This window comes from Alosa alosa, chromosome 9, assembly GCF_017589495.1.
Source record: "Alosa alosa isolate M-15738 ecotype Scorff River chromosome 9, AALO_Geno_1.1, whole genome shotgun sequence".
Classification (NCBI taxonomy): Eukaryota; Metazoa; Chordata; class Actinopteri; order Clupeiformes; family Clupeidae; genus Alosa; species Alosa alosa.
Window position 1 is genome coordinate 13,862,539 of NC_063197.1, and position 14,719 is coordinate 13,877,257.

The following is a 14,719-nucleotide window of genomic DNA, read 5'->3' on the forward strand; positions in this document are numbered from 1 at the left end:
TCGACGAAACACTGCCGCCCTCTCATAGGGGTAGCAAGTTCGTGTCCAGGCCAAAACCTCTATAGTAAACTTAGGGAAATGGAGAACTAATGGCGAAGTACCATGTAGCTTGTTGACGATCGTGAATAAGTCGAAAGAACAACTACACTCATTTATGTGCGGGTGTTCTTTTCTTACACGGTTATCTTTAGCACTGCTACGTTGTTTTGAAGATGGCTCTTAGTGCCGCTGGTTGGCATGGCGCGATCAGTTTGATCTGCGTCCTGCTGTCCCTCACAGTTGCGTTGTTTTCGGTCGGAGTTGTTGGGATTCAAGAGGAGAAACCCGCACAGGAACAACTGCCTGTGGAGGTACGTTTGAGATTGACGTTTATCGTGAAGAACAATTCGCTGGGCAGATGCCAAACGTTTTTTAACCAATACAGGACATAAATTAGAGCTATATAAACATGCACTGGTAGCTAGCCAGCTAAAGTTAGCTACAAGATAATGGTCCCTTGATCATCACCTGGCTAGCTAGCAATAACTAGCTGTTAGCTTACTGCGCTCTTGCCGAACATCAGCAAACTGGTTTGAATAAGCTCAGTGTGACATCTAAGTTGTAACAGGTTTTAATGACATTAAGTGGAATCGTCATCAGGGTTAGGTCAGCCAGGCCAGGAGCTATAACATAACATTGGAGTTGTGCTATGAATAACTAGCAGCTAGTGACACTGTTGATTCATTGTATTGTAACCTTAGTCGTCAGTTAACATTAATATTAGGCCTTTGGATTTGCACATTTGTACAGTTTTGAGACCTCAATCGCCGAATATTGATACAAGTTAAGTAAATACATGAATGCTGTTCGTAGTACGGTATATGTAGAATGACACGCATTGGAATGCTAATGTTATATTGGATGTCCACGTTGCTTCCTGGTTTAAGTCTGGGCGGCAATGAACTCGCAAAACTGGAATAGAATATATTTGTGTTATGATCGGTACCCAAAATTAATATTACCAATGCCTCTCAGTGATGTAATGTAAAACAACATTTTATTGGCCTCGTGCAACTGAACTGACAACCTTATGAAGTTTATACCGGAATCTTTGTCATGCGTGCTGATATTGTGTGAGAAATATCAGACAATACGTTCCCACGTTCACTCACGCCTGTCATACTGCCGCTTCTTTGCATTGTTGCCTAGTGAAGTTAGTAGCGCCACACGTGTACTGAACCTCAAACTATAAATGCCCAATTTGGCCATTGATGATCACCTTTCTACTGCTCATTGTGTCGGTGGTATTCTCCACCAAAACGTTTATGCTCTCCCTTTTGAGTTCTCATAGCCTGCCCTTTTTTGTTAGTCATTGTTTTACACCCTTTAAGTACTTTGAGACCGGGTTGAAATACACACACCCAGACACATTGACAGTGACACTGACCTGTTTCTTGTCTGTTCACTTTTCAGAAAGCTCCCACAGGCCGACCCAATGGCCCAGTGGTCAGTCCCGACGACCCCAGCAAGGGGGAGCTGGGCTTCATCCATGCCTTTGTGGCGTCCATCTCGGTCATCATCGTCTCCGAGCTGGGAGACAAGACCTTCTTCATTGCCGCCATCATGGCCATGCGCTATAACCGCCTCACAGTCCTGGTGGGGGCCATGTTGGCTCTGGGGCTCATGACCTGTCTGTCAGGTGAGTGGTGACCCGTGGATGGTGCTTGGCTCAGATTAGAGTTTTTGTTTTATTATTACTGACACAGAGCACAGTTTCCTGCCTTTTGGCATGAGATGATAACTTGCGAAACTGGTGATTGGCACCTTGCACAAATAGGATCTATGCTGTTATAAAGTGATAAGGTGGTCGTCTTGGCAGACAGCGTGCGGTCATCTGTGCAGGAGTGTGGTGTTGGAAAAGCAGCAGTTCAGTCTTCGTATAACGGGACAGGTTTTTGTCCAACCTTCTGGGACCATTTTTAGAAATGGCTGTGTTTGACAGTGGACGGAGACAAACCTCTGGTGACCCGACAGGATTACAGCCAGCGTTTCCTTGTACAGTACAGTAGCCATCCATAAAGGAAAGCACATATCAGAGGACGTTCTCAAATATTTGGAAATAGCCTAGTCATTGTCCTCCAGTCAAGCATAACCCAGTCAACCTTGTGATCTTGGTGTTTCTGTTACACTTGCATTGGATATGCTCATATAAGAATATACTATCTTTAAGATTTGCTTACCATAAAATGTAGCCTACTTCTGTTTTTGTAAATAATTAGTTATTTGTGACCGTGGCCTCCCACACTTCTTCAATGTGATCAAAGCTTTTTGGTGGCACTAATAATAGAGTACCGAAGTGTTCTGTTCCGTTTCCATGACGGCACTTTCACTGGATCTAAACAAACTATCAAACTGGCTTCCCAGGAGGATATCTTCTGTTGCCGGGAGACACTGCACATGCGGCATCATTTCTAGTTAATACAATTTTTATTTTAAATGTAGGCTATAGCCATTTAAATGTTTCTAAATGCTAAATGCTTAGCCACAAAATACGAATTCCCTGGCAGGTGTAGTAGAAGGAAATAAAATTCCAGTGGATATTTTATGTCTTATCAAAGACTCGCGGCTGTTAAGTGACATTTTTTGTGTATGAATTTTAATTCACACAGTCAGACCCAGTGTTAATCCATACATGTATGCCCTTTGTATTATACAAAACCTGATGTTATATCCAATTTAAGTCCTTAATCACATCCTTGGCGATCTTTCAATGACAACAGTGTGTAAACTTATGATAGAAGGCCTATTTATTCTCTTGGGACTCCCCTTTAGTCTATGGTTTATTTTTTGAGATTGCATGTTTAGCTACACTTCCTGTGAGGTCTCGCCCCAATACAGCGATGTGTGAAAGATTAGTTAATGTGAGAAATTGTTTCACACTCTTCTTGCCTCAGCATGTTTCTCACATATGCCATTGTTTTGTTGTATTGTTTTGTTTTTTTTCTTGTGTAAATGGGGGATTGGGGATGAGAAAGAATGTCTTGGTGAAAGTTTGTGTGTGTTGCGTGCAAGCGAGAAGGGGGACTTATTTTTGCAACATCTCCTTTTTAAGTCCTCTAACAAGGCCTCGAACACATCCCCCTCCCTTTCTCCTACACACACATACTCACACACTCACACTCACTCACTCTACCCTTGTTGTGTTCATCACTCACGCTTCTGTGCCTGATGTCCCCACAGTGCTGTTTGGCTATGCCACCACTGTCATCCCACGTATCTACACCTACTACGTGTCGACGGCGCTCTTCGCCATCTTCGGCGTGCGCATGCTGCGCGAGGGCCTGCGCATGAGCCCTGACGAGGGCCAGGAGGAGCTGGAGGAGGTGCAGGCCGAGATCAAGAAAAAGGACGAGGAGGTGAGGTCACTTCCTCTTTTAGAGGCAGCCGCCGCTAGCTAGTCCACTTCCTCCTGGAAGTCCTGATCATTTGATAATTTGCGTCTTTACCAACTCCTGTATCTTCCTCTGATAAGGCCCATCACTTTGGTGCAGTCAGTTGTTGAGTGGTTAAATGCATATATAAACATATAATTAGAATATAGCCGCAAGCGGCAATGGCGGGCCCGAGCACCTGCGTGCCGCGACCCGTGACATGTCGGAATCCAACAAAGCACCGACGTGGTGCGTTTGTGAAATGTACATATTTGATGCGTGTGCTATTTGTTTTTGTATTTTATTTTCTGCCACATGTACTTGCTTGGCCAGGTGGGGGCGCAATGCAAGGCAGGCCCATTGGGTGTCATCATAATCATAATATATATTAACCTGAGAAATTGCAGACCATTAATTTTAAGCAAAGAACATTTCTGATACACTTTTTGGTTGGCCAGATGGTGGCGCTATGTTAGACATGGAAATTAGACATGTGAATGTCATCACAATAATGATATCCAAATTTTGTGTAAACTTTCAGATCAATCACATTGTCCATTTCTGGCACATTTCCTCCTTGACCAGGTGGTGGCGCTATGCCAGGCAGGCCCATTGGGTGTCTGGATATCATCATAATCATAATATCTATTAACCTGAGAAGTTTCAGACCATTTATTCAAAGCATAGAGCATTTCTGGCACATTTCCGGCTTGGCCAGATGGTGGACGCTATGCTAGGCCTGTGAATTATGCATGTGAATATCATCACAATAATGATATCCAATATTTTATAAAGTTTCAGATCAATCACTTAAGGCATTGTCCATATCTGGCACATTTCCTGCTTGGCCAGGTGGTGGCGCTATGCCAGGCAGGCCCATTGGGTGTCTGGATATCACCATAATCATGATATCTATTAACCTGAGAAGTTTCAGACCATTCATTCAATGCACTGTGATTTATGACACATTTTCTGTTTATGTGGTGAGATATTAAAATCATATCAAATATATTACAACATTCCAAAATCCATTCACAATTTAACATCAGCGACATCTTGGCATAATGTTTGCCAAATTTCAAATGAATCTGACAAACCGTCTAGGAGGAGTATGTTCAAATTGATCATGTGACATCAGGATAATTGTCATTCTTTCTGTTGCCAGTTGGTGGCGCTATGCCAAACATGCATTATGGGCATGTGAATATTATCATTAACATGGTCTTTAATGACCTGTGAAATGTAAAACATTTCAAGCCATGCATGGTGAATTATGACACATTTATTGTTTGTGTGGAATGGTATTAAAATGAACAATTTCGCCATTTTGTCAAATTACAACATATCAAAAAAAGGCTTCACAATTTATAATCAGGAACATCTCGGCGTCATGTATACCAACTTTGACATGAATCAAATCAACCGTCTAGGAGGAGTACGTTAAAATTGATCATGTCCACAAGGCACAAATTCTCAATTACCTCACTTCCTGTGGGCGTGGCTAATGGCATGTTAATACAAAAGTTGTTTGTTTTTGGGAGTTACATACACCCCCCAAATTTGGTGTGTGTATCTAAAACTATATGCCAACCACAAGTCACAGTGACATAAGGGGCTAAGCGAGTCTCTGGGCCATACCGGGGCCAAGCTTTTTACCTAGCTGCTTTGTGTGACACCTGATGTGTGTGCCAAATTTCAAGACTTTTTTCGATTATGTTAACCACCTCAAAATATTTGCCAACCACGGGATCAGTCACCTAAGGGGCTTAGCGAGTCCCTGGGCCACGCCCAGGGTCAAGCTCTTGTACCTAACTGCGATGCGTGACACCTGACGTGTGTGCCAAATTTCAAGAGTTTTCGACCATGTTAAAGAGGAAAAAATGCACGCACATCCCGATCTAATCCTGGGTGCTGGACAAAACACTTACGATGAGCGAGAGGGGAAAAAACCATGTTCGACCATGTTAACCACCTGAAAAACAGGAAAGCAAAAAAGTGGAATAATAATAATAATAATAGTGAAAAATAATAATCCTTACAAAAACAATAGGGCCTTGCGCCCTTCGGTGCTCGGGCCCTAATAAAAAGGTATATTGTATATAGTGTACAATAACAATGAGGGACACTGTTCAATTATCTTTCCTTCAGAGCAATATCATAATGATGACACTAATATCATAGGGATGCCATGTTTTGCATGTTTGGATGTTAAGTACGTACTGGTATATGGAGTATTGCTCTCGTGCACACAGCACACATATTTGCATAGTTGTGCATTCGTAGTCTCAAATTTGCACTTGTTGCTTTCATAGTCAAAGGTACAGTTCATATAGGTAACCACATTTGCATGCAACCACACACACACACACACACACACACAAACACCGACTTCTACAGAAACTGCAGCTATGCGTGAGCACAGACATTGGCACTTTCGATTGGGCGCTGAACAGAAATTTACTTCAGTCACCTCATGTTGCTAAAAATGCACAGTAAGTTCCCTTTACTTGTGCTAATACACACTGGTTACCCAACTGATCAGTACACAGATACTCACAGATTCTGAACACCAGGGCTTATTCTTACTGTTGTACCTGAAATCAAATAAATGCTTCAACATGGCATCTGTTGGTATCTCTTCACTGATTGGCTACCTCCCCCCCTCAGCTGCAGCGCTCCAAGCTGGCCAACGGGGCCCCGGACGTGGAGACGGGCTCGACTGCCGCCCCCCAGAGGGGCTGGAGGAGCATCATCTCGCCCATCTTTATGCAGGCCTTCACCCTCACCTTCCTGGCCGAGTGGGGCGACCGCTCGCAGCTCACCACCATCGTCCTGGCTGCCCGAGAGGTGAGGCTGAAACATCAGGGCAGCTCCACTGGTAGAACAGTTATATATAAGGGCCTGTGTCCACCAGTGGTGTTTTTTTTTAGCACCCTCAACTTCATTTTCAGAGCGCTTCAGTCAGGTTTTTATTGTTGTTTGGGTTACAACGTTTTTATTGGTTGTCAAGAGAGAAGCGACATTGAGGAGCCATCATTCTCTGTACCACTAACATTTTTCTGTTTGAGCATTGACCGGTCTCTTCAGATATTCCTATTAAAGGATAAATATAATTGTATATTATTTTATTCATCAAGTTTATTCTTACCAGTGCTAAAAAATGTATATGAACAAACTGACATAAAAAGATACTTTTACTATATAACACACTATTTCCTTAATGCTTTGCTTCATGGTTTGCTTCACAGTTCATTTGTGAAGTGTTTGTTGTAGGGTAATTTCCTGCTGATCTGGGGAGGGTTCCTGTAATATTTGGAGTTCTCTGTAAGAACTCTATAGTTAGCAGGATTTTTAGTCCACTTTGCAGCATTCACTGGGCTGGTGGAGTGGGCAGTATGCTTTGTTTTGTCTGCTGTCTCTCCCTTGGCGACAGTGGAATTTTCACTAAGTACCAGTATTTGCGTGCCCTTGAAATCGCCATGCTGATTAGGAGACAGAGTAGGCCAAAGGGATCTTTGGCAAGAAGATTGTAGCAAATTTTCCTGACTGATTGCCTGATCTTTATGGTGGTCCATCTCCCAGGATCCTTTTGGAGTCGCAGTGGGCGGGACCCTGGGGCACTGCCTTTGCACAGGGCTGGCCGTGATTGGTGGACGGATGGTCGCTCAGAAAATCTCCGTCAGGACTGGTGAGATTTATTGCACGCATGCATCAAACGCAAATCACATGAATGCACATTTCTTGTTTATACTGTGTTGTAATGTGGACTTACAGGATGGGAGGTTGTCAGTGCCTTGACTAGTGTTTGCGTTTCCCATCCACAGTTACAATCATTGGAGGTATCGTCTTCCTCGCCTTCGCCTTCTCGGCCCTCTTCATAAGACCTGATGCTGGGTTCTGATTGGAGCGCGGGGTAGTGGGTTCCTCTTGTAAATAACTGTTCGACTCAACAGCGTTCCTACGGAGATGGGATATACTCCTGAACTGTGTGTGTGTATGTGTTTTAAGTATGACTGAACGTGTGGAAGGATGTTTAGGAGTGTTATTGTGTGTATGTGTAAAGTGAGATGTGTGTATGTATAAAGTGAGGTGTGAGTGTGTGTGTGTGTGAGTGTTTAAGCGTGTGTCTTAATGAGCCGTGTGGCTCTGAAACTCTGAATGCTACTGCCCACTTTGGCGGGCGCCCAACAGTACTCTACTCGGCATCCTCTCTCCAGCCCCCAGCCTCCTTCTGCATTCAGACTGCAGTCCTGTCTCCACAGAACGCAGTGGTTCTGACGTGATCATACAACATCAGAACTAATCGTAGTCTTTCATTACAACCTCCATCTCACCACCCTCCTCAACCACACACACACACACACACAACCCTCCGTCCCTAGTGACACTATGTGAGCCCAGAGACTGAGCTGGAAGAACTCACTGCAGCCGTTACTGTTGACCTCCCTTTTGAAGTGTATGAGCTCCAGTGTTCCTGTGGCTCTCTGGCCAAGCCCCCCTGGCCTGTGCTCTGGACACCACTTCTGAGCTACCTGCCATTTTAAAACCCTACTCCGCCGCAGTAATGCCTCCAGACCTGGTCGTGGTCGCCGTTGTCCTTGTGTCTCCAACATGGCCGCCAAGTGCAGTCAAAACGTGTACACCCTTAACTCTGGCAAGACTGTAATTACATCGTCAGTTATGTTTTTGTTTTTTAAAACGTGATGGCTAGCTTGCACACATATTTAGCATTTAGACTGCCTTGTTCTGGTCAACTCTGTCTACATTCCTGTACTGTACATACACAAGTATGATCCAGAGACACATTCGGTTGAAAGTACTGTCGTGTGAAAATACTTTCTGCCGGTTGTCAGAATACTCCAAGCGGCTGGGGCTGGGGGGTGCAGTTGGGAGGCGATGTTTTTTGGGCCAGTTCTTCAATCATGTCTTCTACAGACCTACTATATACACACGTACTGCCAGCGAAGCAAGAGGACAACCTATGTTACGTTGATACATTAAAGAGTGGTTGGCGAACTGCGTCAACCAGTAAGTGAAATACCATAAACCCGTGAGTGATTATATTTATTTATATCCTCCCATGAGCACAGATGTGATGAGATTAAAATCGTTTTGGATGAATGTGCCCTTTGATTACTTTGGTCTGTGGTTTTTGTTAGTTTTTTTATTTTACAGAAAGTACTGTAGATATTGGGAAGAGATTACTTTTTTTCAGGACGATTGGACAAACCAGTCAATATTTGACAGAGTGTGTCCCACTTTGAAGGTGACCGGTGTGCTTTTGAACAGATTAAGTTTGATTTAAAGACTCTGAGCCCCTGTAAATAGTCAATAAAACCTGTCAGTCTCAGCCATGTGTCCTGTGTGTGCTTTCTCAGGATCTACTCTGGACCAATCAGTGTACAAATCATAGTGAAGTGTCCCTCCCACTTGTTTCTCAGGATCCACTCTGTAGACCAGTCCGTGTGTTGGTGCTTTCATGCTTAAGTTGATTTGAGGCTAGTATTATGCACCAAAAAGTACTAAAGAGTATGTGATCTTGAAACAAATTAATGATTTACTTAAGTACTTTTCTTTTGTTTTTCACTACACTAAGTGTATTTACCCAAGACAATGAAACCCCTCTTAACTAAGTATATGGCTTACTTTTCCAAAACTAGCCAATTGGTATATCAAATTAAAAGGGCTTTGCATTATACCAAGGAATTAAACTGGGAACTAACAATATGACAGACATGATGATTGGCAACTACTTGTACTTTTGTATCAAACTTCACAGCCAGACTTTTTTCAATATAGGTTTATTTTTCAAAATTGAATAAGGGGGGCAAACAGCATGGTTTGCTTAAAAAGGATCCATAATGGGTGTTTTTGTTAATTATGTAAGAATGGCCTGGCTCGTGAAATGAACCAGATGCAGCACACTCCTATACAGTGATAATACAACTCCGTTTGGTAAGTAGGCAACGAAAATAACAAACGCCTTCGATTTGAATTGATTTCGCCACCCTGGTCTTTATTATAGTTGTCACTTTTTAATCAAGGTAGGCAACAAACTTAAAAAAAAAGATGACTAACTACGGTGCTACTTAAAATGTTTGTTTTTATTTATTTGTTTTTTTATGTGCACTGACCAGATCAATTTCATGAGCCAAACACAAGTGTTCTGCAAAGAACGTCACACATACGAAGATTAAATGATAGCAAGATAGAGAACACTGATAGACATTCAGAACTTCTACTGCGTACATCAGAACTACAGAACAGTTAAACATGATTTACCATCTCCTCTGTATGGGCTTTCCATCAGAATATTACAAAATAAAAATAAAAAAACAAAATGAACAAATTCGTTAGGGTTTTTAGGCTTGTTCTCAATCTTCTTTACATCTCTGGATAGAAAATACTTGCAATCATTTCTTTTGTCATCACCTGACCAAAGGGGAAAAGTGTCGTATGTGAGCATTTCACAAATTAAGGGATATCTGGTTTCTGGTGATTTAAAAAAAAAAGGGAATAAAAAGGAGAATACAGAAGTGGCTGATTTGAGAGGACAATGTGCAAGTTTACAGGTACATCTCACTGATGGGTCCAGTCAAAGTAGTCAACAATAGGATGCATGAGACAAACACCAAACACTACAGAGAAGAGTGGATCTTAGTATCCCAACATCCAAATGAAGAAAATGGCAAGAGAATGACAAAACCAGGAATCTCACACAGATATCTCCATTGTGACAGGACTAGGGATAGTGATGATTTGAGCATTCATTTACGTGAACACAAGGTGGTGCTCTTTTTTGCTTTTTTTTTTGCAGAGAGATGATGAATCCCCATTTAATGCAGCATTATAGGCAGTATTGACCAAATCTACCACCCAGTCAGCTTGTCTGGAGTAAATAGAAATGAGGCCAATTAACAAATCAAACACATGAATGAAATGACATTCTGGAAAGGTCTTGATCTGAAAAAAAACAGCACTCTTAGATGTGAACAATAACAGTGGAGGTTTAAAAAGAGAGATCAGACTCAAAGTGTGATTTGCTTTGATAAGTGCATTTCTGATACACCTACTGTATGCATATACTCAGACCCCACCAGCGACCTTTCAACTACACAGACACTTCAAAACAGCCACTTCCTGAATTGAACTGCATTGTGGGCAACAAATTAAAGCCAGTTCTCCAGTGTGTCACAGTTTGTTTAAGTCCTCAATGTATAGTCACTCTATAGGGTTGAGTTCTTTAAGGTCCCTTTCTGTAAAAACATAAACAGCTCTATACTACAATTAAAACTTGTCTATATATCCATATATCCATCAGCATGGCTTGGTCATAGAAAAATAACGCCTTTTTTTGATAATTTGTACATGTCTGTTCCTTAAATATATTATATTAGGTTTTCAGCAGCTAAAATGCATTCATGCTAACCATTTGCTGTAAAGCTATGTAATACTGCACTACATTCATTCAAGCTAATACCTGGCCTAGCTCAGGTCTGGGTTTAAATTCATAACCACATTTGGGGTATAACATAGATCCAAATCTGAAAGGTTTGATAATTCGAACAAAAGTGTTTATATTTGAGATATAAAAATATCCATAAATCAAAAATGCTAGCTTAAGTAGTGTCCCATCTTACCCCAACAGAGGGGCTTGCCACAAATGACTGGTGACTAAACATTGGGCTTCAGTTAAAACCAAAATCCTGATTCAGCATCATCACTGCATTTACATGCTACATCTCTGGCAGGACATCTTAACATTATGGCACCGTTTCCTGTACATACATTAAGCCATAGCTTTTTCTCTAGAGATATCCACTGAAGTTCTCTTTCAGTCTAGGACTAGGCTTAATCCATGTATGGAAAATAAGCCCTATATATGTGGTTTTAGCTGACCAACAAAAAGACCAAATCGCTCTCCTGTCGAAACTACACAAAGAGAGATAGCTCGCCTTCTGTACGAAGTACTGCATCCGGAACCTTAATTGGGTGAGGCTAACGTTGTGATGTCCTACTGCAAGAATGACTCGAGAGGACACATATACACCCTCTGTGAGCATTATACACATTCAAACGTTTAAGATACTGCATCTCCCATGGACTCAGATATGGATAACAAAACAATCAGTCCACTCCAAGTGTCCCAAGGACCCACATGACCACTTCAAGAATCTCTTACGTAAGCCACAGACTTGAGCCCACCTAGACAGTGTAACGGTTCTCTCACTCCTGACCCCTGATTGTCATTTAACTACAAAGGGCTTCAACAGACACAAAATGTAGGGCTACACTCAGCATTGAGGACTACCACCTGACCACCTGAAGGGTAAATCATGAGAGAAAGAGAGAAAGAGAGAATTGGGAATTGAAGGGGGGCTGCGAGGTTATTGTAGCGGACCGCCTCTTCCTCCATCACCACAACGTGGTTACCTTGGCGACTGAACACGAAAAAAAAAAAAAAAAGGTTTGACAGTGACCCAGAAACAAGGTCACTTTAACGACCCAAAGGCTGCTTTCTGTGGGTAGCTCATTCTGCTCCCTGTGACTCATCTGAAACAGTGACCGATCAAACGCCTGCTGCTCGGAGGCATCACAATGGCCTGCAATTACTGTGTGAGGCATTTTCCCTCGTCCCACCGAGACGGTGCAAGAAAACAAAAAAAAACAATTAATTTGGTCAGGAGATCTACAGCAATGTAGTGTTGGGAGATAAATCTACTGCCTAGCTTATTCTTGTCTCTGATAAGGACACAGTATTTGTCAAGTGTGAAGAGCAAGGCTATAGGTTTATTGCACATTAATCAGAGAATCCAAAAGGGAATCTTTCTAGTGTGTGTGTGTGTGTGTGTGGGGGGGGGGTTATACTGTATGAAAAAGAGGACACAGAAACTTTTAAAGCTTTTGCTATTCCAATATTATAAGTGCTATACGTCTATGACCATAACAAGTCAAAGGAGTCATTTAATGTCTCCTACTGAGGACCTCCAATAAGGAAGCAGGCGGGCCAACATTAAGGCCACTGTCACCTATTTGTGAGAAATCAATTTAGCACTCTCCTGCAAGAGTGGTGTTGGGAATGACAACACAGATTCAAAGAGATTTAGAAGCTATTCTGGCACCATTAGAACTCTGCTATTGTGGTCTAGTTACATCAGGCCACACGCACCTGGGACAACTGAGTCAGATTGGGACTACATTACTAAGAATATACTGTGCAAAGTCACACATGGACGTGTGCTGAATTACTACCATAAATGAGGTTTGGTTTGTTAAGGTAGATATTGTTGTTGAGTACTTGTAGCTACACTTAAGTACATAATAATAATAATAATAATAATAATAATAATAATAATAATACTAATAATAATAAGCTGCACTACTGTGTGAAATCATAAGGTCTGTATTAAGGTGTTTGTCTTTTTTTTTTTTAAATCACTAACTTACAACAGTCATGCCTTGGCACTATTGTATAGATAATGAACATCACAGTCATTCTTTCCAAAACCCTCGCGACTTGATCAGTTTTTTCGGCAAACTCCTGTAAACATTCAGATGAGGTCCGCTGACACCTAAAGCCATCTGCACTAACCTTATCATCTACTGTGAATGTTAACAGAAACTGTATAGTATGGTGGCAATTCAACACCATACGATGCATTAAGTAATCCATGAAACACACACACACACACTCACACACGGTACTCACACGTACACACACACACACACACACACACACACACAGGTACTCACACGTACACACACACACACACACACACGTACACACACACACACTCACAGGTACTCACACGTACACACACACACACACACACGCACGCACGCAAACACACTCACTCACTCCATGAAACAATGCCATCTGATCTGTATCTGTGTATACTAATTAAAAATGTTGAATAATATATCTGTACTATATAAACCAATGCCATATATATTTACTTTTAAAAATCTGTTCCATTTCCATTAAAAAAAAACCTCAACAGTACTAATAAATTATGTGTTTGAGGACAAAACAAACTGTGACACAATTTGTAAAACCAGCAGTGCCTGCTTTTCAGACACATACACACTAATTCACATACAAACACACACACACACACACACACACACACACACACACGCACACACAACCCACAAGGAAAAGCAAGTCTGTGAACAATATCAGCCATTAAGCATGTTAAGTTCTCTTTTTTTCTTTGAATACTAGAAAAAAAGTATATTCAAAGCTACAAATAACAGACTAGGCTTTTCATGTCATGCATTATATAAAATATTAGTTTCTCTGTCCTTGTATCCATATATTTACAGATTATTTTACAGGTGTTCTGTACAATAAAAGTTCAATCCACATGACATTCTTAAAAATATTTTCTGACCCATAATTACTTTGACATGAAAAAGAAAGAAAAGGAGCAACAGAGAGAGAGAGAGAGAGAGAGAGAGAGAGAGAGAGAAGAGAAGAGGGGTGAAGAGGGAGAAAGCAGTCGTCTGCTCAGCAGGACCTCTTTGAAGCCCGGATGATTCGCTTCAGCCCAGTGTCTGAAACGGTCTGCATAAATTAAACCTGTGAGAGGTGACGGGCACACAAGATACCAGGGACGAGAGAAGAGAAGAGAGGGCAAGAGGCTTGCCAGGTGGACAGCCCACGCAGTGGATATCTCCGGCAGTGGACGATGCCATTGCAGCAGCTCTCGAGTGGGATTCCACGACAGAGACAGGCAGGCCACCGTCACTCCTCAGGTCACAAGCTGACCGAAGGGTCCAACGTGTAGCGCAGCCACGTGTTCCTGGAACATTCCAGAACTTGCGTCCAGGCAGGCAGGCATCCTGAGGAGGATGGCGGGGTGGGGTGAGGCAGGGATGGTGACACGGGCAGGGGGTGGGGGCAGAGGCCAAAACCTCCATCACCCCCACACACACACACACACACACACACACTCCCCTAGAGTCAATGCAGGAAGAGGGCCGGGTGGTCTAAAAAGACCAAACAGTATTCTTACTGTTAGCTTTGAAAAAAACAACAAAAAAAAACAATACCCAAATGACCCTCTCCACTGTCAAACACCAACTAACGTCTCTCCTCCACCACAACCACCACCATCACCCTCACCACTGTGCATCCTGCAGCCCCTTAAGCCAGGCTACTGCGTGGGTGCATTGGACCGGTCCGACATGCCGTCTACTCTATGTGACTGCTGCTGCTGCAACTGTTGCTGTTGCTGCTGGAGCTGTTGTTGCTGTAGCTGCTGCTGCTGCTGTTGCTGTTGTTGCTGTTGTTGCTGTTGTTGCTT

General features: G+C 42.4%; 2 protein-coding genes across 2 annotated transcripts in view; one reads left to right on the forward strand and one right to left on the reverse strand.

The window, feature by feature from the left end:
* Positions 1-13: 13 nt before the first annotated feature.
* On the forward strand, positions 14-8,760 carry tmem165 (transmembrane protein 165). Its single transcript, XM_048253683.1, has 6 exons — positions 14-350; positions 1,453-1,678; positions 3,220-3,395; positions 6,078-6,257; positions 6,993-7,098; positions 7,235-8,760. Exons 1-6 carry the CDS (start codon positions 213-215, stop codon positions 7,309-7,311), a joined length of 903 nt encoding a protein of 300 aa, XP_048109640.1. The 5' UTR covers positions 14-212; the 3' UTR covers positions 7,312-8,760.
* Positions 8,761-13,163: 4,403 nt separating this feature from the next.
* clocka (clock circadian regulator a) overlaps positions 13,164-14,719 on the reverse strand; it is a 52,688-nt gene continuing 51,132 nt past the window's right edge. The window contains 1 exon segment of the mRNA XM_048252075.1: positions 13,164-14,718. Within this exon segment, the coding sequence (XP_048108032.1) occupies positions 14,570-14,718 (149 nt within the window). The 3' untranslated portion in view covers positions 13,164-14,569.

Excerpts from the sequence above, each read along its gene's own strand:
- tmem165 (XM_048253683.1), top strand. The coding sequence starts at position 213 with ATGGCTCTTAGTGCCGCTGGTTGGCATGGCGCGATCAGTTTGATCTGC. Across the intron at positions 351-1,452 it reads AGGAACAACTGCCTGTGGAG|AAAGCTCCCACAGGCCGACC; the intron begins GTACGTTTGAGA and ends TTCACTTTTCAG. Across the intron at positions 6,258-6,992 it reads TCGTCCTGGCTGCCCGAGAG|GATCCTTTTGGAGTCGCAGT; the intron begins GTGAGGCTGAAA and ends TCCATCTCCCAG.